Source organism: Bos javanicus, chromosome 22 (assembly GCF_032452875.1).
Source record: "Bos javanicus breed banteng chromosome 22, ARS-OSU_banteng_1.0, whole genome shotgun sequence".
Lineage (NCBI taxonomy): Eukaryota > Metazoa > Chordata > Mammalia > Artiodactyla > Bovidae > Bos > Bos javanicus.
In genome coordinates, this window is record NC_083889.1 from 49,400,759 (window position 1) to 49,426,299 (window position 25,541).

The 25,541-nt window shown below is 43.0% G+C and overlaps 1 protein-coding gene across 5 annotated transcripts in view; it reads left to right on the forward strand.

The window, feature by feature from the left end:
* The window catches only part of DCAF1 (DDB1 and CUL4 associated factor 1), an 89,611-nt gene extending 65,084 nt beyond the window's left edge, over window positions 1-24,527 (forward strand). For 4 of the 5 annotated variants that reach the window (XM_061397484.1, XM_061397481.1, XM_061397482.1 and 1 more), the window contains 9 exons: window positions 796-878; window positions 1,693-1,777; window positions 4,433-4,666; window positions 5,217-5,310; window positions 5,722-5,826; window positions 6,052-6,125; window positions 6,565-6,666; window positions 19,101-19,353; window positions 23,559-24,527. In XM_061397484.1, the coding sequence (XP_061253468.1) occupies window positions 796-878; window positions 1,693-1,777; window positions 4,433-4,666; window positions 5,217-5,310; window positions 5,722-5,826; window positions 6,052-6,125; window positions 6,565-6,666; window positions 19,101-19,353; window positions 23,559-23,617 (1,089 nt within the window). In that variant the 3' untranslated portion in view covers window positions 23,618-24,527. Of the gene's footprint in view, window positions 1-795; window positions 879-1,692; window positions 1,778-4,432; window positions 4,667-5,216; window positions 5,311-5,721; window positions 5,827-6,051; window positions 6,126-6,564; window positions 6,667-19,100; window positions 19,354-23,558 lie in introns of those variants that run through there. The other variant, XM_061397485.1, reaches the window with a different exon arrangement.
* Window positions 24,528-25,541: the final 1,014 nt, after the last annotated feature.

Sequence of the window (25,541 nt, forward strand, 5' to 3'; positions counted from 1 at the left end):
GTGGATGAAATCAATGCTTTTGCTGTTTCTACAAGTCAAGACTGTTAAGATGACAAGGATAATTTTCCTCAATTTAAAGTGAAGGAGGTTGCTATATTTAAAATGCATAACCAACAAGGACCCACTGTATAGCACATGAAACTCTGCTCCATGTTATGTGGCAGCCTGGATGGGTGGGGAGTTTGGGGGAAAGGGGATACACGTATGTGTATGGCTGAATCCCTTCGCTGTTCACCTGAAACTGTAACAACATTGGTAATTGGCTATACCCCAATACAAAACAAAAAGTTTGAAAAAATTATAATGTGGGAATCGTGAGGAATATAGATTAATTTGGTGATGAGCTGGGGAGAAAAATAAAGCAAGTTGATCTTTTATTGGGCTTTCTCTTTGAAAAATCTTGTAAGAATCCTTAGCTACAGAGTCTAACAGCTGTTTTCAGTTTACTGATACTTCAGATGAGGGAGATGGAGAAATAAGGCCAAATATTAAGAAAGGAGAAACCATGTTTGACATTTAAGTCTCATCATCCCCCACCCACCACACCCTTGAAACTATTGTATTTCATGTTACTAGTTCAGGAGGATTAAATATTCTCAAATTTAGTGATTTTTTTGTGACATAGGAGGTGCATATTGATTAAATCTTAGCAGCTTCTGACCATTTCTTGATTCCTAAAAGTTTTTCTGTTTTCTTTATAATCCAACAATATATGTTATATTTTAGAATGCTAATGAAAGATGGCATTTATGTAAACACATGATTAGCCACCTTGGGCTTCCCATCTTCTTTTAGGATGGATCCTTGCTGCTGACATCAGCTACCTGGAGCCAGCCTCTGTCTGCACTGTGGGGAATGAAATCAGTATTTGATATGAAGTATGTATCTACTTTTATAATTCAGTGTCTCTGTTTTACAATTTATCCCCTTCATCTGATTCTTTGACTCTGCATTTTGGGGCAAGAGAAGAATGCTGTAAGTTTTATTGCTGACTTCTCTCTTCCTTATCTGTGGTACATGTTTAATAAGATTTTTTTTTTCTTGGTTCCTGGGTATTCTTACCCAAGTTTATACATTCCCATCAGACAGCAGACCCTTCACTGATCCAGAATGGCACATCTTTCTATTTTATCATAGTGGCGCTCTTTGCTGCTGCTAAGTCGCTTCAGTCGTGTCCGACTCTGTGCGACCCCATAGATGGCAGCCCACCAGGCTCCCCCGTCCCTGGGATTCTCATGGCAAGAGCACTGGAGTGGGTTGCCATTTCCTTCTCCAATGCATGAAAGTGAAAAGGGAAAGTGAAGTCGCTGGGTTGTGTCCGACTCTTAGCGACCCCATGGACTGTAGCCTACCAGGTTCTTCCATCCATGGGATTTTCCAGGCAAGAGTACTGGAGTGGGGTGCCATTGCCTTCTCCGGTGGCGCTCTTTGCTGGGGCATATTTCAGAGGCATATGTACCCTGTTAGCCATTGTTTTAACCAAGTAGTTCCCATTCATTTGTTTTGAATCTTCTTAGACAAATTGATGGAGAGAATTTTCTTTTTAATCTTACAATTTTTTCCTCTTTGGGAGCTGAGAATCTTAAGGTGAGTATAGTCAGGCAAGGGGCTGAGAATCACTTTCTTTTTAGTCAGTTAAATAATTATGTCCTGAAGATCAGTTACATCAGTACTTCTGTTGTTTGTTCGTAGGCATTCCTTTACAGAAGATCATTATGTTGAGTTCAGTAAGCATTCTCAGGACCGGGTCATAGGCACGAAGGGAGACATCGCCCATGTAAGTATTTAAGAATCCACATTTTTCAGGGTGATTTGTCTGTTTATACTGAAACTTTTTGGACTGAGTCTGATTACTTAAGTCCTGTGGGCAACCAGAAATTACTCAGTGATGATTCTTTCCAGATAAAATCTAGAATTGTAATGAAGTAGTTTCAGCTATATGGGAAAAATGTAAAAAGACTGAACAATCTTACAGTTTGAGAACTGTTTCATTAGCACAAAAGATACCTTGAAACACTGTGAAGTAAAGTTCCTGTCTTGGTGGATCCATATGGGGAGACAATAAACAAAAAGAAGCAAATATATGGTATGTTAGGTGGTGAGTGCTACCAAGGGAAAGAGAGCAGGGTAAGAGATAGCAAATGCTTGGTGGTGGTGTGGGGGCCTTCTTTTTCATCTAGGAAATAAGTGTCAGTGATTGGATAATGTTTAAGCAACGTCTTGAAGGAAACATGGGCGTCATGCAGATACCTTGGGGAAAGTGATCTGAGATGCAGAATGGCAAGGGAAAAGCCCATACCTGGGAGGTGGGAAGGAGAAGGAGGGGGTGATAACCGAAATTAGTGGGGGCATACCCTGTAGCCTCTTGTAGCAGTGTGTTGTTTCAGACCTTTGGCTTTTCCTGTGTATGAGATGGACACTGGAGGGTGACTAAGAAGGCATGTGATTGGATGTAAAATTCCTAAAGTGTGAGTCTAGTTTCTGTGAGAGAAGCAAGAGGAGGCTTTCCAGTTAGGAGGGTGTTGTGCCAGCTAACGTGAGAGCTGCAGTGGAGCTGGGCTTGGGTGGGCATGGGAGGCAATGAGAAGTGACACAGCTGGGCCCTGGGCTTTTGATACATGGAGTTTGTGATTCTCTTAGACATTCAAATAGGGAGTATTACTAATTGGGGGTTCAGGAGAAAAGTCTGGGATAGGAGATACAAATGTGGGCGTTGTCTACGTATTGATAGCATGAACCATGATCTTGGATGAGATCATTAAGGAGGCTGGAGAAGAGAAGTGTGAGGACAGAGTCCTGGCTTGGGCCAGTATTAAGAAGTTGCAGTGTAAGGAGGAATTCGGGAAGGAGGACAAAAAGGGTGGCCAGTTAGGTAGCAGGAGGCCTTAGGAAAAAGACATGCCATTGAAGGCAAGGGAAAACTCTAGAGGAAGGATTGATGGTCTGGGTTAGAAACTGCCGATAAGTTGCATAACATGAGAATGGAGGGAATTTCTTGTTGGTCCAGTGGTTAAGACTCAAGGCTTTCACTGCCCAGAGCCTGGGTTCAGTCCCTGGTTGGGGAACTAAGATCCCATAAGCAATGTGGTATGACAAAAAAAGAAAGAATTGAGACGTGATCTTTGAGTAACTATGTGGAGGTCATTGTTAACCATGTCAGGAGCTAGTTCTGTGCACTGTGGTGAAAATCTGATTACAGTGGGTTCACAGGAGAGCACGAGGAAAGAGCTAGAAAAACAGGTTTGCTGAAAAACAGGGATGTGAGGGTAGTAGCTTGCGGTGGGGTGGTGGTATGGAGTGGTGAAGGGAGGGTTTCTCCCAAGCTAAATTGGAAAGTTTTAAAATACATAGACAAGTTGAAGCAGTAGTACCGGTAACTGCCACCTAGATTAATGAGTTTAGTATTTTGCCATATTTTCTGTGTAAATGTGTGTGTTTTTCTGAATCATTGAAAGTAAGTTGCAAACACTGTGACATTTTATCTCATATCTTATAGCGTGTATATCCTAGCATTAATGACATTTTATTACATAATCACACTCATTATTAAATATAAAAAAATTTACAGTAATTCCCAAATGCCATCTAATTTTCATCCCATACTCAGTTTTCCCGATTGTTCCTGATGTGTTTGGTTTCAAATGTTTTTGTTTTTGTTTTTTGAACCAGGATCCAGCCAAGATTCACATATTGCATTTGGTTGTTGTGTCTCACTAATATTTTAGAGCCAAGAACCATTTCTCCAGTTTTCATGACATTGACTTTTGAAGAGACCAGGCTAGTTGTCTTGTCCCATGATCTGGATTTGTTCGTTTCCTTGTGGTGTCTCCTTATTTGTTGCTCTGTTAAAAGAGGTTTTTTTTTTTGTTTTTTTTTTTTAAAGACTGGAAATATTACAGCATGTCTGTAAGCTGATGGGAAAGAGCTGGTCTCTGTATGGGTTGCACATTGTCAACTTTGGAACTTTTAGTGTTGTAGGGCACTAAAAGAGTATATTGGGAGATTTTAAGGAGAAAAGGGTATTTCATTGATACCGTTCTCCAAAAAGTAACCTATATAAGAGTATTCTCTGAGTAATGTTGGTTAGTCCACATGGAGAGTTTCTCAGTTTCAATCTTAGAAACGTTTTCTTTTTCTTGAAAGGGGGATGGAGAAGAAGAGAGTTTTCTTACCCCATATGCCATTTTACTTCTCATTTTCTTACCTGTGGGAAAGAGACTTCTCAAAAAACCTGAAATGGGACTCAAAGCATATAAACTTTGCTTAGATGGGTGTGGTCTTCCTATTTTTTAGCTATTTTCAATATTAGGGCTTTTATGATTTTGATGGGCTTTTGAAAAGTGTGGGGGAGCTATTTTATGCAGCGTCTGTTTGAATTTGTCAGTGGACGGATTGGTCTGATTTTTCTCTTCCCACCCCTTCTTCTCTAAAGATTTATGATATTCAGACTGGCAACAAGCTGTTGACTCTGTTTAACCCAGATCTTGCCAACAACTACAAGAGGAACTGCGCCACCTTTAATCCTACAGACGATCTTGTCTTAAATGATGGTGTCCTGTGGGATGTCCGCTCTGCACAGGCCATCCACAAGTTCGACAAGTTCAACATGAACATCAGTGGCGTCTTCCATCCGAACGGGCTGGAGGTCATCATTAATACTGAGATTGTATCCTTTGCACCCCTGCCTGTGTTGCCATTTCTTATCTAGCTTGTAATGCAGAAATAATTTCATCTTCCTACCAATACCTGGTTGAAGTGCCCATACAGGTAAATAACCTGATTTTTCCCTTTGGTTTGAGGTATTATTGAATCTCTAGTGGATTCTTACTGATATTGGTAATTATTGATGACTTTTAACTGGCTTTTTTTTTTTTTTATTGGGAAGAGTGACCAGATTACTGCCTCCCTCTTCCCCTGGTGTCAGGTTGAGTTTTCTCTGTCTCTGGAAGGATGCTAGTCAGAAGAGTCAAGTGAAGTGCTATTACCGGGAGAAAGGGAACTCCTGAGGCTATCATAGGAGATGTTCAGGCCATTCTTCAGAAATAGACATTCTGTGTGCTTTTGTTTTACCTTGATCTCATTGATTTTTAAAGTGTTAATACCTAGACGGAGGAGAAAAAGAATATTTCAGAATTTCAGATATTTCAGAATTTCCCTCATGAAACTAGATAAGAAGTTTTGGGAAAAATAGTTTTCCTTGACCACTCCCCTCCTAGTGGGACCTTCGAACCTTCCATCTTTTACACACAGTTCCTGCTCTCGATCAGTGTCGCGTGGTGTTCAACCACACGGGGACAGTGATGTATGGAGGTAATAAGCTTTAGTAGTACAGATGGTGAAAAAATTTGTTGATGAGAATAATGTTGATTTGTTGTGAAAGGCTACTGGCTTTGATGATAAAATCTTGTATACAAAGAAATTTTATGACTAATTAACCCATGTGTATCATTATGAACTTACAGAAAAATATTATCTGTCTTGCAATTTTTGTGCACCTTCAGCTATAACAGTTCTTGGAATCTAGATGAGAGGTTGAGGATGTTGTTTGGATATGCAATGAAGATGCTTTGAGAGAAATTTACTATGCTCTGAAGCATAGTATGCTTCTGAAGGATGCTCTGAAGTCTTGGTTGTCCATTGATATTTTCTCATTTGTGAATAGGGGATGTTTCTGATTCTAATAGTGTTTTGCTCCCCTGTCCCACTTCCCCTCCCAACTAGCTATGTTGCAGGCAGATGATGAAGATGACCTATTGGAAGAGAGGATGAAAAGCCCTTTTGGATCATCCTTCCGAACATTTAATGCGACTGACTACAAACCTATAGGTAAGTGTGAAGTGTCAGGCATTGATGATTTTGCCTTGTATTGGTGTTCCTTATTTAAGATCCTCCATTTTCTAAGAGAATTATAATTTTTCTGCTTTTGAAAAGCAGATGAGTTATGGAAATATTTATGAACAGTCACCTTGAATTCCTTAAACAGAAAGACTGGTTTTACAAGCACAGCAGTAGTCCAATCAATCCTAAGTGTTGTCACATTCTGTTTTCCAGCAACAATTGACGTGAAAAGGAACATTTTTGACCTGTGTACAGACACCAAAGACTGCTATCTTGCTGTCATCGAGGTAAAGGGAGCTAGAAGAAATCTCAGTGTTTTATTCTGATATTTAAGATCATCTTCAACTTATACTCCAGGCATTTTGTCTGATATAAGATGTGTTTTAAAGCTGATGCATTCATGGTGATAGACTGTGATAATCTATTTGTTTGACGGGGAGATACACAGTCTAAGAGAAGTAATAGGAAAATTCTGATACAGAGCATTGTGGACTGTCCCGTCTCCGCTTATCCTGGACTCACTGTCAGACCTTTCTCAGAGGAGTTGCTCTCTTGCTTGAGCATCCTTGGAACAGAAGTTGTTGCAGGGATGGTGGCCTCTCCTTTGCTGCCCAGCCCTTTACTTCATGTTTTTCTTTCCTTCTCTGAGGGTCTGTCATAGCTGAGATGTGGCTGTGGGCCTTCTGAAAACTAATTTCTCCTTGTGGACCGGGTGTCCCGTTTCAGAACCAAGGCAGTATGGACGCGCTGAACATGGACACCGTGTGCAGGCTGTATGAAGTGGGCAGGCAGCGTCTGGCGGAGGACGAGGACGAGGAGGAGGACCAGGTCAGTGCCTTTCAGATTTCTTTCTGCTGAAAATTGCTTATAGATACTATGCACTTCTGCTTTTAGCTCTAGGGTTTTTTCTTTATTTATTTTTAAAGATTTTTGCTATAGGTGTGTCTGCAACCTCTTGGCATATTCTCAAGGGCTTTCATGTGTTGATCACTGAAACTCTTCAGAAGAAAGCAGATTTTTGTTATTATAAGACTTTAACCAATACCTGATGGTCCTGTGAGTTCCCTTTATAGATTAATTTGCAGGTCAGCAATCTCTGATTTTGTTTTAGAGATTTCCTTGAACTCACCATCAGAACCAGTGCCTTGTCTGGCTTCAGTATTGGCAGGCCCCCATTTCCTCAGTGTCAGTACACAACAAAAACGTCACTCTGCTGAGCTGTATCGCGGAAATGGCTTAACCTCTGTAAAGTTCTGGTTTGCATTTTCTCAGTTCTATGCCATAACCTGTTTTCAGAGTTTAAAAGGAGCTTGCAGATAGGAAATAGTGATGTTTTTGAGAAATTAAACGTGTAAAATGTGGGTAGATGGTATCATGTTACACAGAATCGTAGCTTTTCCTTTTTTATAGGGATTTTAATTTATAGTCATGTTATGCTGGGTGCTTACCTGTGCGGACTGTCAGTTGATGCCATTTAAGAAGAGTTTCTCAAACTACTGACTTTCAGCAGCTCTTTCCTGTCTACTAGGCTCATACTACATTCTTTTTCCTGGCCTGATTCTTCAGACAAATCTGAAAAATATTTATTGCTGAGTGATATAAAGTTGAAAATGAGTGGAGTTTTACTTTCTTGTTGTAGATAATAAAATAGATAAAATGTCTTTTTTCCAGATCTTGGATTCATTTCCGATTTTTCTTCCACTGTGGTGGTGTTTGGTCTTGGTGCTCTGTATCCTCTTTAAAGGCCACACAGGTGCCCTGAGTGAGGGCAGAGGCCACCACAGGACAAGAGGACACACACTTCCTTCTGTTTGCTCTGCCCTTGCTCTCGTCCTCATCCCTCCCTCCTGGTTCTTTGGTAAATCCCACTCAATGAGCTTAGGGCTCATGGAATAGCTTTCTGTTGGCATCCTTCCCCAGCAGCTTGTACTTCAGATTTAAAATAATTTTTAAGAGTAAAATTTTTGAAAGTGGTAATTTTAAGAGGTTTTTTTTTTTTTTTTTTGATGCAAGTCTGATACTACATGTTTTTTTTTCTGACAGGGCTTAGTACTGACTAAGCAAGGGTGATTTGTTGTGCCAGTTTGAGATTTAGGTGTGTGTTCCACTATTGGGCTTTATAGGTAATGAACCTCTTGAGTAAACCTTGTCACCTGGGGTCAACAAGCTCAAACAGACTTACCTTACAGTCTTCTGTGTGTGCTGTCTAGTCTCCACTGTCTCTGGTAGAATGTTCCAACTTGGCTAAGTATACGTTTTATTAGAGCTTAGAGGTAATTCATAATCTCAAGAAGCGTGTTTCTGAGCAGAGCGAGGAGAAGGAGACTTGCATGTGTTGGGGTTAGCGGTCACTGTGGGATCAGGGCAGAGCCTTCTGCAGGCCTTGCTTCTTGACCCAGAGGCACCAATGCTCCCGTCTGCGGGAGGCCCTGATAGGGGCAGTTTCCCAGCTCCGTCTGCCCCTCTCCTCACGCACAGATGAAGAGAGTCAGGATCCTTCTTGGATACCATGGAAATGTTACTTTATAAAGCACTTTACTGAAAATGACATCCTTAGTACAAAAGTTTTGTTTTTTCTTGGATAGAGTTTAGTTTTTAGAGCAGTTTTGGGTTCACAGCAAAACTGAGCAGAAGGTCCAGAGTTTTCCCATAAATACCCTGTTGCTGTGTGCATAGCCTCCTCCATTAACAGCATCCCACACCACAGTGGTACATTTGTTATAGCTGGTGAACCTACTTCCACACATCAGTATCACCCAGAGTCCATAGATTACATTAAGGTGCAATCTTGGTGAGGACATTTTGTGGTTAGAACGAAGGTGTAACGACGCTGTCCCCATTGTACTATGTACAGAGTAGTTTCACTGCTCCAAAAATCCTGTGCTCCACTGATTGATCGCTCCTTCCCCCAGCCCCTGACAACCACTGATGTTTTTACTGTCTCCATAGCTTTGCCTTTTCCAGAGTGTCTTACAGTTGAATCATACAGTATGTAGCCTTTTCAGCTTGGCTTCTTTCAGTGAATAATATGCACTTAAGTTTGTTTCATATCTTCTCATGACTTAGTACCTCATTTCATTTTAATGCTGAATAATATTCTATTGTCTGGTATCACAGCCTGTCTGGCATAATTTGAGTAAAGTTTTGGCACTTCAGAATAGAGCGCTTGTATAACTGCATCTCAACAGCAGCAACAAATCAGCCCTTGTGCACCACGCGCAGGTTTTATGTAGACAGCTGTCTTCAGCTGTTTTGTGTAAATACCAAGGAGTGCTGTTTCTGGATTGTATGATAAAAGTACGTTTAGTTTTATAAAAACTTGCAAACTATCTACCAAAGCGGCTGTACCATTTTACATTTCTGCCCTCAGTGAATGAGAGTTCCTGTTGCTCCATGTGCTCACCTGTATGAGGTATGGTTAGTGTTTTCCATTTTGGCCTTTTTAATAGATATGTAGTGGTCTCACTATATACTTAAAATATTAATTTAGACTTTTATTCCTTTAGTTGAATAATCAAAAAGTATGGTTTAAGTTTTTTTTGAGTAAAAAGCAATATAGTTCTTGGATTGTTTTCTTTTTCTTAATTGAAGTATAGTTGATTCATAAAGTTGTGTTAGTTTCAGGTGGACAGTACAGTGATTCAGTGATGTTTAGTGGTATATGTATTATATTTTATGTTTATACATTTAGTGGTATATGTATCGTTTATATAATTTATTATATAGTATATAATTATATATTAGAGTATATATACTGTATATACAGGTTGCTTCTATGTCTTGGCTATAGTGCTGCTATGAGTGAACACTGGGGCACATGTATTTTTTTTTATTAGAATTTTCATCTTTTCAGGATATATGCCCAGGAGTGGGGTAGGTAGATCCTATGGTAACTCAGTTATTCGTTTTTAAAGGAACTTCCATGCTGTTTTCCTAGTGGCTGCACCAGTTTACGCTCCTACCAGCGGTGTTGACGGTTTCCTTTTCTCCACACCCTCCTCACTTAGCATTTATTATTTGTAGACTTCTTGATGATGGCTGTGTGAGGTGATATCTCATTGTAGTTTTGGTTTGCATTTCTCTAATAATTAGTGATGTTAAGCATCTTTTTATGTGCCTTTTGGCCATCTGTATGCCTTTGAAGAAATGTCTATTACGGTGTTCTGCTCACCTTGGGTTGTTTTTTTGATACTGAGCTGTATGAGCTGTTTTGTATATTTTGGAAACAGGTCACATTGCTTGCAAATATTTCCTCCGGGTCTGTAAGTTGCCTTTTTGTTTATGGTGCGTTTTGCTGTGCAAATATTACATCCCATATAATGCCTTGCTTTGTCTCTGATAACTCTAAGCTTTCTTGCCTGCCTGCCTTCCCTCCTCCCCTGCTCCTTTCCTTTCTTTGTTTTCACATGGCATGTGGAATCCTAGGTTCCCAACCAGGGGGTCGAGCTCACAGCAGTGAAAGCAGAGAGTCCTAACCACTGGACTGCCAGGGAATTCCTTTTTGTGGTTTTCACTGAGTATTTCATAGGATTCCCCTCTCTTCTTTATTAGCATGTTAGTTATACTTTCTTTTTTTTTTTTTCCATTTTCTTTAGTGGTTACCCTAGAGGTTGTAAGATTATATTTACAGGTAATCCAAGTCTACTTTCAAATAACACCGTAGCTCTTCATGAATAGTACAAGTAACTTAGGATAACAAAACACACAGTCCTAATTCTTTCCTCCTGTCCCTTGTTTCATTGCTGTCATTCATTTCACTTACATAGAAGCATGCATAATTGAATACATTGTTGGTATTACTATTTTGAACAAATTACTGTTAATTTGAATGAAGATCAATTACGAAAATTGTTTATTCTACCTTCACTTATTCCTTCTCCAGTGCTCTTCCTCCAGAGTTTTTAACCTAATCGTCCTTCTCTCGGAAAACTTTGTTTTAACATTTATTGCAAAACAAGTTTACTGGCAACAATTTCTCAGTTTTTGTTTATCTGAAAAAGTAACTCCTCTTCACTTATGAAGCACACCTTCATTGGTTACGAAGTTATAGGTTGGTGGTTTTGGTCTCTAAACATGTTTAATATTCTTTTCCACTCTACTCTTGCTTTCATGGTTTTTGAGGAGATGTGGGATGTAACTTTTTGTTCCTTTATAGGTAAAGTGTTTTTTGTCTCTGGCTTATTTCAGGATATTTTCTTTGATTTTCTGTAATTTAAAAATGATGTGACTAGGTGTGGGGTTTGGGGGCATTTAGTCTCTTCGGAGCTTCCTGGATCTTTGGTTTGGTTTCTGGCCACCATTAATTTGGGGGCATTTTCAGTCATTATTTCAAGCATTTCTTCTGTTCCTTTTTTTCTTCTAGAATTCTCATTACCTGTTCAGTTCAGTTCAGTCGCTCAGTCATGTCCGACTCTGCGACCCCATGAACCACAATATGCCAGGCCTCCCTGTCCATCACCAACTCCCAGAGTTCACTCAGACTCATGTCCATTGAGTCAGTGATGCCATCCAGCCATCTCATCCTCTGTCATCCCCTTCTCCTCCTGCCCTCAATCTTTCCCAGCATCAAAGTCTTTTCAAATGAGTCAGCTCTCCGCATCAGGTGGCCAAAGTATTGGAGTTTCAGCTTCAACATCAGTCCTTCCAGTGAACACCCAGGACTGATTTTTAGGATGGACTGGTTGGATCTCCTTGCAGTCCAAGGGACTCTCAAGAGTCTTCTCCAACACCACAGTTCAAAAGCATCAATTCTTCGGTGCTCAGCTTTATTCACAGTCCAACTGTCACATCCATACATGACCACTGGAAAAACCATAGCCTTGATGAGACGGACCTTTGTTGGCAAAGTAATGTCTCTGCTTTTGAATATGCTATCTAGGTTGGTCGTGACTTTCCTTCTAAGGAGCAAGAGTCTTTTAATTTCATGGCTGCAATCACCATCCGCAGTGATTTTGGAGCCCAGAAAAATAAAGACACCGTTTCCCCATCATGCCTTTTCTGGTTATCCCACAGTTGTTACTGGATATTCTGTTCAGCGTTTTTCACTTTGTTCTCTTTCCTCTTGAGTTTTGGTGGTGTCTATCGAGATATCCTGATGCTCCGAGATTCTTTCCTCAACAGTGTCCATCCACTAATAAAGCCCATCACAGGCATTCTTCACTTCTGTCACGGTGTTCTTGATTGCTGGCATTTCTTTTTGGTTCTTTCTTAGAATTGCCATTCTCTGCTTCTGTTGTGCATCTCTTGTTGCATGCTGTCTACTTCATCTATTAGCGAACCCTTAGTTTCTTAACCATAGATGTTTTAAATTCCTGGTCTATTAATCCCTCCCATATCTGAAGCTGTTTCTGATGCTTATTGTCTGTTTAAACTTTTTTTTTTCTTTTAGTATGTCTTAATAATTTTTCTTGACAGTTGGACATGATGTGCTGGATAAAAAAAAACTGTTGTTGGCTTTTAGTAATGTGGTGGTAATATGTGGAGGAAGGAAAGCAGTTTATGGTCTTATAACTAGTCTTTTAATGAGTCTCTACCTCAGTACGGTGAACTTTACACATCTGTTTCTTCCGCTTTGTTTCAGTAGTACAGATGGCTGGAATGGGCTGGAATTGGGTATTTCCCTTTCCCCAATAGATCAGGGTCTGGTTAGATAGTTTCTCCTGAGGGCAGCCCTCCTTAGGAAGAACAGAATTCTGATGCATTTCATGTTATTTTTCCCCTTCCCCCTGCCAGAGGCACAAGGGAATTTTTCTCTAACATTCACCCTGAGAACCAGGTCAAGCTTCTGGAGGTAAAACCCATATACTGTCTTTCATTGCTGAGACCTGTCTTCAGCCACTGGTCATTTTTAGTTCAGGTTTTCCTACCTTCGCACTGGTTCCTATGGATGTTTGTGTTTCTGGGTCTGTGCTGTGGCAAGTTGCAATTCTCTGTATTTGCATGTTGGTCCCTCCGATTTTAGGGGCAATGGTTTGCCCTGTCAGCCCACTTCTTTGTCAAATGTGAGACTTACTGATTTTTTTAATTTGTTCAACTTTTTACTTGTTAAGGTGGAGTGACCACTTCAGGCTTCTGGCTCTTAAATGGTGAATTTATTTTAAAGGACGATTAGGCTCCAGAGTTTAAACCACTTCACCAGATGTAGCCAGGAAATCCCTATAATAGAAAGGTTTCTGGTAATGCTTTCTGGGCTTCATGCCTGTCCTTGGTGTCATGGATGAGAGGGTCCCACAGTGTTTAAACCTCAGTTATGAGATCTGGGTGAAAGGGAGAGGTCTTCACATGGATACTTGAGACCTTGGGTTTATTTGTGACATGGATCTTCGTGTTTTCTTGACTGCAGCAGGATTTAACTTGGACGTGTTGCTAGTATTTCTTGGTACCAGAGCTTGCAAGTGGTATTAGATGCTCCACATGTTGTGTGGTTGCTTTGAGTCAGGGTTTTAATAGTGACTGGTCTTTTATTCTTGTGGCCTTTTGCTTCTTAGACACCACCTTCCCTGGTGCATGTTCTTTTCCACTTCAGCTGTCATGGGTCAGGATGTAGCTTATTCTTGAGTAGGTACAGAAGGTGGTGGTGTCAAGCTGTAGTTGGTGTATTAGTACACCTATTGGTACAGGTGGCTGCAGACTACCGTTCTTGTTCATTCATCACTACCCCATCACTGTAGATCACTACAGATAGCAGTTTTGTCTCAAGCTTCCTGAATTTTACATGTTGAACTGTAAATGTGCAGCAAAAACTGGGTTTATCTGAAGTTACTTATCAATACCATTATCCCTGCTCTTCCACGTCCTTGCAGTTTACAAAGCAGTGGGCAACAGTCTTCTTTAGGAGCTTTCGGGTGGGTGATTCCTGGTGTCTGTGTTTGAGGAGACAGTCAAGAAAAGAGAAGCTAGGTATTGCGGATGCTGGGGGGCTGTTACTGGGACTGGCCTCACTCTTCTGGCAGAGGTGGAGTGACAGATGAGAAGCGAATCTTAGGTGGCAGGGTGTGGAAGCCAGAGATCACCACAGAGGAACACTTAAGGTGTTCAGATTTCTTCTCATCACCTCTTCATGTATCAGGTTGATTTTTTTTTTTTTTAACTCATTTTCCTTTGTTTCATCTGATTTTAAAACTGGAGACTTCATTTTCATGTTTTCATTTGCTATTCAAAATTTTGTCCTAGTCCAGATATCTACTCTTAGGTCTTCTCAGATGTTCCAGGTATGACTTACATGGCTCAGGGGTGCAGGCACCTGTGACTGGCACCTTTGAATTTGCCTTTTCACTTTAGCAAAATAAACTTAGAAGCCTGAATGGTCGGCTGCCACGTGCTGAGATGGGCCAGCATAAGGTGCCTATACAAATGGTTTTTATTGATTGAAAAAGCTTTATTGATGTAATTTACATATCATAAAAATGGTTGTCTTTTGCCTTTATGTTTAAATAAGCTTGGAGATTAACAAAGGATGAACTCTACCACTGTGTTGCTGAATTAAAACATGTAAATGGTTGATTCCTGAGGCTGCTAGTTTGCCAGTCTTCAGGCATTTGATGAAAGCAGATAAGCTACTCACTTACTAAAACTCGTATTATCCAATTTTGGTATGTGTGGGGTTTTTTTGTTTTTTTTTTTTTTTAAATCGATTCTGTCAACTTTGATGTTGGCTTTCAGGAAAATTATAAAACCAAGCATTAGAATTGGTCATTTGTTCCTAGATTTTGAAAAGCCAATACATTTCAACAAATTATAGTTAATCTTAAATTTCTTTAACAAAACAAGGGAATACTGCTTTCTTTTCTCCACTCTGTTCTGGAATCTGGGCACACTGTGAGCTGCGCCTCCTGCATGCTCCCCACTGCCTAGAAGCGGGTGGGGAGAGTCTTTACTGATTACACATGGGCTGTAAGCTTGGTCGGGGTTCCTGAAAAGCTCCCCCCGCCCACCCTAAGAAATTTCAAATGTAGGTGAATTAGATTCTGCTGGTGAGGAGAGAAAAACACAAGCGTTTTATGATCCTGAAGTGAATCTATAGCTTTTAAAGATTGTTAACACCAAGAACAAGTGTCAGAAGTAGAAGCAGGAGTTTAAATCTTGCAAATATGACATGTTGCCATTTCAGGACAGTAGGCTTAGGTTTTAACTGTATTTTTAAAAAAGCAATCCTAGTTTTTACATAAACGGTTTTAAAAGTAGGGCCAGAGATTTGGTTTTTTAAGAGATTGGTTATATTTTTGAAGGCAGTATAGGCTAAAAGCTATTTCTCTTGAAAATAGACATCTATTTAAGAAGAATGTTGAATGGTGTAGAAACAAACGCTGCACTAATTAAAAGCCCATACTAAGTCCTAGAGAGCAAGACAGCTTGAGAGGAGGCGGGCAGGCGGGTGTTGGTACCTGTGGAGGGATACCGTGGAGACACTGTGGGTCCACGTCCATACTCCTGCATTAAAGCCAGTGGTGCAATATCACAGTTAAGTGAGGTTTTTTGGTTTCCCAATACATAGAAATGTTATGTTTACACTGTACTATGTCTATTAATAGTGTGCACTGTGTCTAAAAAAACAGTGTACATAGCTTATTTTATTGCCAAAAAATGCTAACCATGATCTGAGCCTTCAGTGAGTCGTAGTTGTAACATCAGAGATCACTGATGACAGATCTCTATAACCAATATAATAAAAATGAAAAAGTTTGAAATTCTGAGAATTACAAAATGTGGCACGAGACATGAAGTGAGCAAATGCTGTTAGAAAAAAATAGTGGTGATAGATTTGCTTGACACAGGGTTGCTTCAAACCAGCAATTTGTTTTAAAACACGAAGAAACCACAGCATAATTGCAGGAAAACAAGGTATGCCTGTATTCACCTTTTTGGTTGTGTCATTAGGGGTCTTGGGTAGGATCCGTTACTACAGAAAAGCGTGACCGAGAACCAGAGGTCAACTTAGATCCATTTTGTCAAGTGGTTCTTCCTTATGGTTACGCCGCAATTCCTGGGCACCTTTCCCAAATCCTCCTGTGGAAGCCTCATTTGTAAAGATTGGTTCTGTCAGCCTGGACGCTGGGTGGAGTTTAGGCATGTTTACTTTGGGGAACTTTCCCAGTTCTCTGAAATACGCATTCTGATGGCCATACATGAGTAGGAAGCACTAGTGTCATTAAATCATGTTATGTAACAAGAGATTAAGATGTATTTAGGGAAGTTGGCATTAAATGGTTGTTTAGTAATCACTGCTTCTGTTGTAATTCTGCAGCCTGGGCAGCATTATGGAGCGCTCCTGGGTTTTTTACTCTGGGAAGGGATAAGACCACAGAGATTTAGAGAGACTGGAGGTAGACAGGAGCGGGGAGAATGCAGTAGGTGAGTGCAATGAGAGGAGTGCTGGGCACCCCTGTGTGAGGGCGATGGTAGTTCACTGGGTGTTAAGCTGTGCAGGGGGGAGTGACAGCTGTTTGAGATTTCATCTGGTTACTGGAAGAGGTATGGAAAAGGGGCTAGATTTAGAAGGTGCTTTGAGTTCAGTTTTAGAAGTAAGTTTCTGTGGTACAGATGGGTAGAGCTATCTAATGAGAGTTTCAGGATTTGACTTAAAGTTGTAGGAACCTTTATGCCTAGGAGATCTGGTCAGGATGAGGTCAAGATTGGCAGCCCAGTGCAGAGGCCAGGATTGGTCAGGGTCAGTCACTGTAGAGAAGCCCCGTGGTTGGCCGTTCAGGCTTTTGTGTTCCTTTAGGAAGATTCTAGTTACTATAATAGGAGCAACAGGCTTACCGACCACTTAGTATACGCCAGGCGCTTTCCAAGGAGGTTACATACATATATTGCTCCCCCCGCCCCCAACAACACCGTGTGGCTAAGTTGATCGCCCACAGTCAACACAGTGCCAGTAGTTTGGATTCTTCGGGGCAGCCTGGCTCCAGGGCACATACCATCTCCCGTGGAATGCGGTGGGCAGAAGCCGGACTGTCAAGTGTTAGAGGAATAGAAGGCTGAAAGAGCGGGTGAGTGAGTAAGTTGAGGACCTAGAGGCCAGGAGGGCGGGTTCAGGTTACCTTTTTCAGAAGTCTAGGTGGAAGGAGTTTGAAGCCTGTGTGGATTGAGAAGTTTAGCCTTGGGGAAGCCGAATCTCTTCAGAGATGAGAAGCTAGTGCAGACAGACGTGAGGGTGGTTGTGAGTGGAGTGGGCATGAGAAAGGTGCGGTGTGGTAATAAGGACCTGGGCTGGACTGAGGTCAGGAACAGGAAGGAAGGCTGGCTTCTTCCTCACATGAGGCTTGAGTCAGGAAACACCCATGCTTGGCTGGAGAAGGCACCTGAGGGATTGCACACCAGTTGATCTGCTCCCTGAACAGGAGAGGGGAGCAGGTTGGTTTATCTGCAGGGGTTTGGGGCTTTTGGGTAACCGCGAAATTGACTTAAGATGGAACCCAGAAGGGAAGAGCTTTGAAATTCTTTCTGTAGAATTTATTAGTTTAAAACAGCCTGGCCCTGAATTCATGTTTCTAAGCCCTGAAAGAGAGGTTTTAGGGAATTAAAACAATACTCTTTGATCTGAACGTGGCTGGAGTTGAGTCAGGATTCTGGCAAGTTGCTTCTTTCATTAAGTAATAATTTTTGGATCACTTTTTGGCCACTCAATTAGTGGAAGCTTTGTTCTGTACATACGAAGGTGAGGGCCTCATTTTACAAAACAGGTACTGAAACCTGCAAGAATGCTCTTAAAATTGCTTCCTCAACTCTCTTTTGGGTTCAACCACAGGATTAGATTTTACCACAGCATTTTGAATAGACCTTGTGAGCTTCTGTTTCATGCTCCAGATTTCAGATTTAAAATTTAGAAAGTGAGCTGATGGTCATTGGGTAGCTGTTCACATGTAGGTGATGTGTGGCGAGGCTGTTCAGCAAGGGTTGCAGGTCGTCCTGGGTTCTGTTCACACACACACACACACACTCTGGTATGGAACGTACTTGTACAGGCATCAGGAATACTGGACTGGGTATTTAAAGTTTTCCCATATAGCTGCCAGAAATTGTTGAAAAGTCTCAATCAGTGGCCAAACAGCAAATCAAAAAGTCTCTCAATGGTGGGTCCAGTTTTTCAAGGTTCGTAGAGCAGAGCCGCTGTGCTGATGCGAGCCTGGTTCATACGACAGCTTATGAGCAGCAGTGGCTGGATGAGTTGTGTGCTTGGGTTTTAAGTGATTGGCATGAAGCAGCACTTTCAACCATGTTTTAAAAATACTTTTTCTGCTGTGTATGGCTTGTTCTGTCGTGCCTTTCATTAGGCTCCGGTTCAGTGAATCTTGTATTTTATTACTGCAGGAATTAGCATCCTGTAGCTGCGGGCAGTGCTCACAGTTGATGTTTGAGCAGCAGAATTAGTGATTGAATGTTGGGAACAGCTGCCATCCCTCGGAAAGCAGAGGTGTCTGTGTCCTCTTGGTTGAAGGGAAACGGTTTGGATTTTGGTGCAAAACTGAAATGCGGCAGATGCCAAAGTATATCATTTCCAAAGCCCAGGGTACCTAGGGCTGAGCATTTCATTAGTTTTCTGCTATCTTCTTACCTTTGGGAAGATCTCTTAAGAACGAAGTATGGACTGTTTCTCTTGCATACTGGGGGTTAGTATGTGGCTTGTAACAGAAAATACGGTGTCTAAGTGTTATATACATGGTAAAAGTCTATTTTGTTGAATATTCAGATCATGGGATGCTTGTGATAGCGGTGTCAGAGGTTTACCCACGGTTTATCTGTGATTATGAAAGATCGAGGACAAAGATTGAAAGGGCTTAGGAGCCAGTGACGCAACTGTATTTGTCTTGTTTTATTAAGCATTGCTTTTTAGATTCCAGGTAGAAGCTTTTATTCCAGTACCTCAGCTGATTTCATTTGATTTGGTTGATGCAAGAGAGAGAGAAGAGCCTCTTTGGGTTTATTATTAGTTAGAAACATAGACTATTGACGGCAGAGACCTCTGTGGAGTGTGTTATCCATTTCCTTGGAGAAGGGCTGCGTGACGAGTACTGCCTTTGTGGGTGGCCATCCTTGCCTGAGGGAGCGCTTGGGGCCTTGGGGGACACGTGTGCGCCTGTCTCAGCCGTCACTGACGGGTCTCGCTGGCCCGTGAGGCCTGTGCTGAAACCTGGATCACCGCGATCGCTACTGCTTGTTCCCACCGCTGTCCTTTGGGAAGCAGGGGAGAGACTCCCTGTGTGGCCGAGGTGGACTGGGTCTTGGTCTCTTGGCTAACAGACCTCATGCTTTCTTACCAGGAAGAGGAAGAGCAGGAGGAAGAAGACGACGACGAAGACGATGACGACACTGATGATCTGGACGAGCTGGACACAGACCAGCTGCTGGAGGCAGAGCTCGAGGAGGACGACAACAACGAGAACGCGGGGGAGGATGGGGACAATGACTTCTCGCCCTCTGATGAGGAGCTGGCGAACCTCCTGGAGGAGGGGGAGGACGCGGAGGACGAAGACTCAGATGCAGATGAGGAAGTGGAACTGATCCTGGGGGACAGTAAGTCTGGGGCTCACTATGAGCCTGGGCACCCAGGGGAAGGGCCCTTCCCTGTGCCCACCCAGCCCCGAGGGCAGCCGCACTGGGGTTCTATGCCCGGAACGAGTCGCCGCCCAGGCCCTTGAGGAAAAATCCTTTCATGTCTCTGTTCCGCTGTGTTCCTGTCGTGACGTCTGGCACCAGTTGTCTCTTATCTCTTTAAAACAAGGGTTGACACTTTCTGTAAAGTCTGGACAGTAAATCATTTAGGTTTTGTGGGCCGTTCTCTACTCCTCTCTGCTGTTGCAGTGAGAGAGCAGCCAGAGACAAGGTGTAAATTAATGCTGTGGTTCTGTTCTATAAGTAGCTGATGGGCTTGGTTTGGCCCATGAGCTGGAGTTTGTTGACCTGTTTCAGAGGATAAGCCTTAGCCCGGAAGGCCGAAAGTGCGGTTCTCCCGAGAGGTTAGAGCTGGGTTGTCGATTGCAGCTGCTCACAGGGAGCTTGTACCTACTCCTTCCCAAAGCTGCGGGAAATAAAAGCCGTCTTGCGCGTTGGAATGCCTACTTTCTGTTTTTGCCTACTCCCTCTTAAAGGCTGGGGGACAAATGTTCTTTTTGGCTTGTTTTGTTCCTCCTCCCCCTGCCCCTCTTTCTAAGTTTTAAAGAACACGCTCCAGTTTTTCTTGTCCTCCCCCCTTAGAACAGTTCTGTCTCTGGAGTCAGACTGTCCCCCAAGTATACTAATGGACCCTGAGGGGCCTGCGAGCTCTGCAGCCGTACCCGTGTTAAGAGGACATGTTTGCAGCGTCACTGGTGACGTGTGTCACTGTGGACGCACTCGTGCTTGTTGTGGTCCTGGTTCTTCCCAGTGCCGCCCTGCCTGCCTGGGCGTAACCCTGTGCCAGCCAGCCCCTTTCCACACAGCGCACGGGCATTCTCACAGCCGTGGTAGGTATCAGGTGGCCAGTAAGCACCTAGGCCATGAGGATGCCCAGTCCCTCGTTCCACGTCCACACCGCAAGTGCTCGTTACAGTGGTGTGCAGCACAGGTACAGAACATCTGCGTCCTCACAGACGACCGTGCTGGTCTAAACCCAACATGTGCAGGCCTCGTCACAGTAGGCGTTTGGTCCTTATAGTCACTGGTGTTTGGTGCTGGGGGAGATAGGGAATGTGTATAAGGTGTGAGGGGTGTGTGTGTGGGAGTGAGTCTCCTATTCCACAGTGACCTGAATCTGTTTTCTTTGGGATCTTACACATCTAGCTCTTAGGATTGAAGGCAGTTGACTGAAAGGAGACTGTCTTTCTTACATTAAGTCCTCTTGGCCAAGCTGTACTTTGAGGACGCTTTATGGGGCTGGGAGGGTGTACCTTGTATCTATCTGCCCATCTGCTGTTTGCCAACTTCCATTTTTTCATACTTGGAGGTTGAGGTGATTCGGTGAAGGAAGACTTCTTTTCCCTAGCGATGGTCAGAGTGCTAGATAAGAGGGACTAAGGAGCAAGAGAAAAATGACAATATTGATGGGAATAAAAAGGAAAGTTTTACTGATTTGTTTGCCTTCAGTTAAAATTAGGTAGGTCAGGGGAACAGCTGGTACCCCTGACTGACCTAAGAGTATCACTAATGTTTTTCCATTTTCAGTTAATATAACATTTTCATTTGGTCTGTAAAATTCCTGCTGCTTTTAGCGTTTTACTGTTCATTCTAGGAAACTTCTTCTTTCAAGTCCAAGAGGTAATCTGGAAAACCCTGAGTCAATCAGAGAATGTTACTTTAACTTGGTGGGAGTATTTATAACGTGAAAATGCCATTACACATGACAAGCTGGGCTCTAGAATTGTGGTGACATCGAGATGGCTTGTGCAAAGTGTGCGCTCTACTCTTCCTGTTCTGGAGGATGAGAAAAGGCTAAGGAAGGTAGAGAAAGGAGTCCTGTCACCTGACCACGAGGGGGGAGATCGGTGCCTGACCCCTGAGGGTTGTCAGACCTTCTACCTGAGAGTCACTTGCTTAAAGAAGGTTGTGTTCTCTTCATCCAGCTACACTTAGTCCTTACATGTGACATATTATTGACCAGAGACATATAAATACATTTTTAGAGAGGGATACAATTAACATCACCATCCGTAGTTGCTAGATCTTAAAACTAATCAAGGGATAGGACTTCTCTGGTGCTCCAGAGGCAGGGCTCTGCACTCCCAATGAGGGGTGTGAGTTCAATCCCAGGTCAGGAAGCTAAGACCCCACATACCTTGTGGCCAAAAAACCAAACTATAAACAGAAACAATATTGTAATAAATTCAATAAAGACTTTTAAAATGCTCCACACTTAAAAAAAAAAAACTGATTAAGGGTTCATTATAAAACTTAGGATTATCATCATTCACATTTTGCTCCATTAGGTTCCCCGCCCCCCCAGCTTATTATAAATGTACATTTATTAGTTAAAATGTATACATAGTTTCTCAAATAGCTTCTATGATTGTTCAAGTGACATATATACTAGTGTCTCAGATGATAGTTCTTCAGAATATAGTTTTGATTCAGACAGCATGGATATTAGACCAAGACAAAAAACCTTAGTGATTTGACTCTGATAGAGAAAGTGAAAATGACACTCATGGTGATGGAGAAGATTTATAGGTGTGCTTCCCTGGTGAAATAACAGAAATAATTTTTGGACAGCCAAACTAAAAATCGCCAGCTACAGGTGTCAAGTTTCTGCAAAAATTTCCTGGCCAGTAAGGACTTAAGATTCTTAATAGCTCTGCAGCTGATGGTTAAGATAGCTTCAGGCAGGTGGGTCTGGCATTGTGGGTTCATAGATCACACACCGGGGGGCTCTTCCAAGGTCTGCCATGGGCCCAGGACACAGTGCTGTCCTTGGGTACCCCCTTCCCTGCTGACATCTCCTCCTGGAGCAAGGAAGCTGCGGAGGAGTAGTTTGTGGTTTAGCCATGTCCGATAGTAGTCTGGTCTCTGTCCGGTCTTCCCCACTCCTTACCAATGAAGTCAGGCCATCTTGTGCTCTGTCAGACCCAGGAACACTGGTTTTTTCAGCCATTACTTTTGCTTACCTTCAGGATTTCATTTTATCACAGCCACACTTTTCTCCATTTTACTTTGTCCATTTCAGAGACTGTAGCAAGTGAACGTTTGGGGACATGCCCTTTTCCCTTAGCTGTCCCCCCAGAGGAGGCTCTAAGGTGCCTGGCAAAGGGCCAGTGAGGGGTTCTTTGGAATCAGTGGCTGTCCCTCTTCTCGTGGGAACCCCAGGGCCTGTGGGCATTTGCAGGGCTCCAGCTCAGGACCTGTTGGCCTGCTTCCCTGAAAACCTTGTTAAAATTGTCCCACAGCTTCCTGAGCTGTGAGCAGTCAAACTGGGCACGAAGACTTTTTTACCTTCACTCAGTAAACATTAGAGCTAGGTACTGGCACACGGTGTATCTGTGTAATTTTGAGGATTCTTTGTTACTTTCACCTCTTTCTCGAGCCTTCCAGAGGGATTCAGTGGTCTGTTCACTGCCTGGTAGGCAGATGGTCAAGCAGAGGGCCAGAGACACAGTGCTACCCGTCAGGTGTCACACGTACTCCCTGCTGGTCTAGCTTCTAGGCACCCTTCTCTGATACTGCTGCTTACTCTGGCCTGTATCTTTTTACAAATACGTTCCCTGCAGATTCTATTTAGAAATTCCTATGAATCCTAGGTTGCCTACCTGTGTCTTTATGAAGTCTTCTGAGAACAGAGTGGCTGAGGAGTTGAATGTCATCCTTGACTGGGAGCAGCCTGCCTTTTTTAGGGGTCCTGGGGGCTTGGCAGCCTCTGCCCAGGGACTCCAGAGGCCAAAGGACCCCTTGGGCTCAGTCACTCACCCCACTTTCAGGCCCACCCCTTTGCAGCCACTTGAAGCACCAGGGGTAAGAGCTCCAGAGGGCACTTGCCTGCCTCTCTAGGGCTTGAATTTCAGGCAGGACGAACCTGTAGGAAGCAAGATGGCACCACCGAGCCAAGTCTTTTGAAAGGGAAGCAGGAGACCCCAGGGGTAATCACCACTGCCAAAATAGTATAGTCTCCAGAGCCAGCTCCAAGGAGATAATTGGAGTGTTTTCTTCTTTCTGGAACCTGGTAATGAACCTTGCTCAGGCATAAATGTGTATGCAGGTGCTTTCTTTCTGGAAGCCTCGTGTGTAATCCAGTCTCTCTTCTCCTTACCTTTCAGCCGACAGCTCTGACAACTCTGATTTGGAAGATGACATCATCTTATCTCTAAATGAGTGAGGAGTCAGCACGACGTGGAAGATTCTTGGCAGGAGAGAAACCGAGTCAGATTAATTCAGAACATCTTCCGTTCCCTTTCTCCCAGGGCTCTCTTAAGGAACTGCATGCCCTGGCCCTGCATTCAGAGAATTATGGTTTAGAGTCTCACTGGAATCTGAGAGTCCTTCTAAGAACAGTAACAACCACACAAAGACGACAGGGGTTAGGCCCTGCTCTGCTTTCCCTTCTCCTAGGATGGACGTATCTTTCCTCAAGGGAAAAAAAAAAAACAAACATGTCTCTGGGGTTATTTCACAATATATTTTCTTTGTATAATGTTCTTTACTTAAAGAACAAGAAATAGTTTTTTATAAAACTTTAAAAAGAAAAAAAAAAGGCATTTATAATTGAGGGTATGAACTTATATCCACCAGGTCTGTCCCTGCACTTCATTTTCTATGAAAGAAAATGATGTCTAAAGAACAAGAGAGAGGCATTTTTACACACATATTTAAATGAAAAGGAAAATCGTGGTTTCTTAAATTGATAAGGATTAAGAATATTTTATTATAAATATAATATATGATTTTTTAACCTGTTTTGTTGCCTCATATGCCGCCAGGTTAATCTGTTTTCCTTCGTGCCAGAGGTGGGGAGAGGCGCTGCCTGTTCGCTGAGTAAATGCCTAGGTTCACTAGCCTTCACGGCTTGGGGGCAGCAAGGTCATTGTGGATATTGGTTTTGTGGAGTTGAGGGAGCTTAGGATATAAGTTCACTCCCTCTATTTTTCTTTGTGATTCAGTTTTTCAAAAATCTTTTTTTCTTCCTTTCTCCCCAATGTGGAAATTACAAATCAAAGGCCTTTTTTCTTTAATGTAAAGTGTATTTATTTAAAAAAAAAATACAGAATAAAACTACAAGTCTGTCTTTGCTTGTTTATGGCCTTTCCCTGTTCTCTTTTACTGAAGTGGGGTGGGGTCCCTTACCTTGCAGCTCTAGCCCAGGCAACATACAAGATGCCTCCCCGAGAGGCAGCCCAAGATGGGGTGAGCGCACACTCTGCCCAAAGCACTCTGGGGAGAGAAGCAGCCTTGTCAGCACCAAGCCCTGGTCTGCTGGCACGGGGCAGAGGGGGTCCTCAAGGCACCACCCACCATGTGCCACCCCTCTGCCCCCGCCGTGTGTCCTGGGCTCTGAAGCAAGATCCCGATTCCGGTGTGGGGGAGCCGGAGTGTTAGGGGCCCACCTGGGATGCTGTGAGCCACGAGCTAACGGGCCTAAGGAATGGAAGCCTGGTGGCCATCACTGTTACTGTTTTCTTAAAGGAGTACCAGCAGAGACCCTGGCAGTTTGGGGGCAGCTGAGGCTGGGTTAGCAGGTATTCACTGGCTTCACAGCTGGCCTTGTGGTTAAACTGTTCCCACCAAGTAAAGCACCAAACGCTCTTAACCTGTTAACTTATCCGCCTCATCCCCTTCTTTCCCACAAGTAGGAGACCCTACTCTCTCCCCCCGAGTTTACCCAGTTTCTGTTGTAGGCATTTGTTAAGAGATTTTTCTCCGTTTGCTGAGATAAGAGGACAAATCTGTGAAGTAAACAAGACGAGACGGCTAAACCTCACTGGGGGCCGGTAAAGAAATCCCCGCTGGGCTTCGGAACACCACAGAGCGCTCACACACCGAAGCGGGCCTGTGTCGCCAGGCACCTTGTGATCCTCTGGAGGGCAGAGGGCTCGGCTCATAAACTGCTTCATGCCTCAGCTGAAATGGATTGCTGACACCTAACCGGTAGACTGGTCTGACTGATGGTGCATTACAGGAAAAAAGGCTAAAAGTCAAGAAGCACTAGAAGCACTGTTATTCTAGTCATTAACTCAGCCGAGCCCCGGTCTCCCTGAACTCCGCCAGCAGCCCTCGGGAGCACCCACCCACAGGTCTCTTGGGTG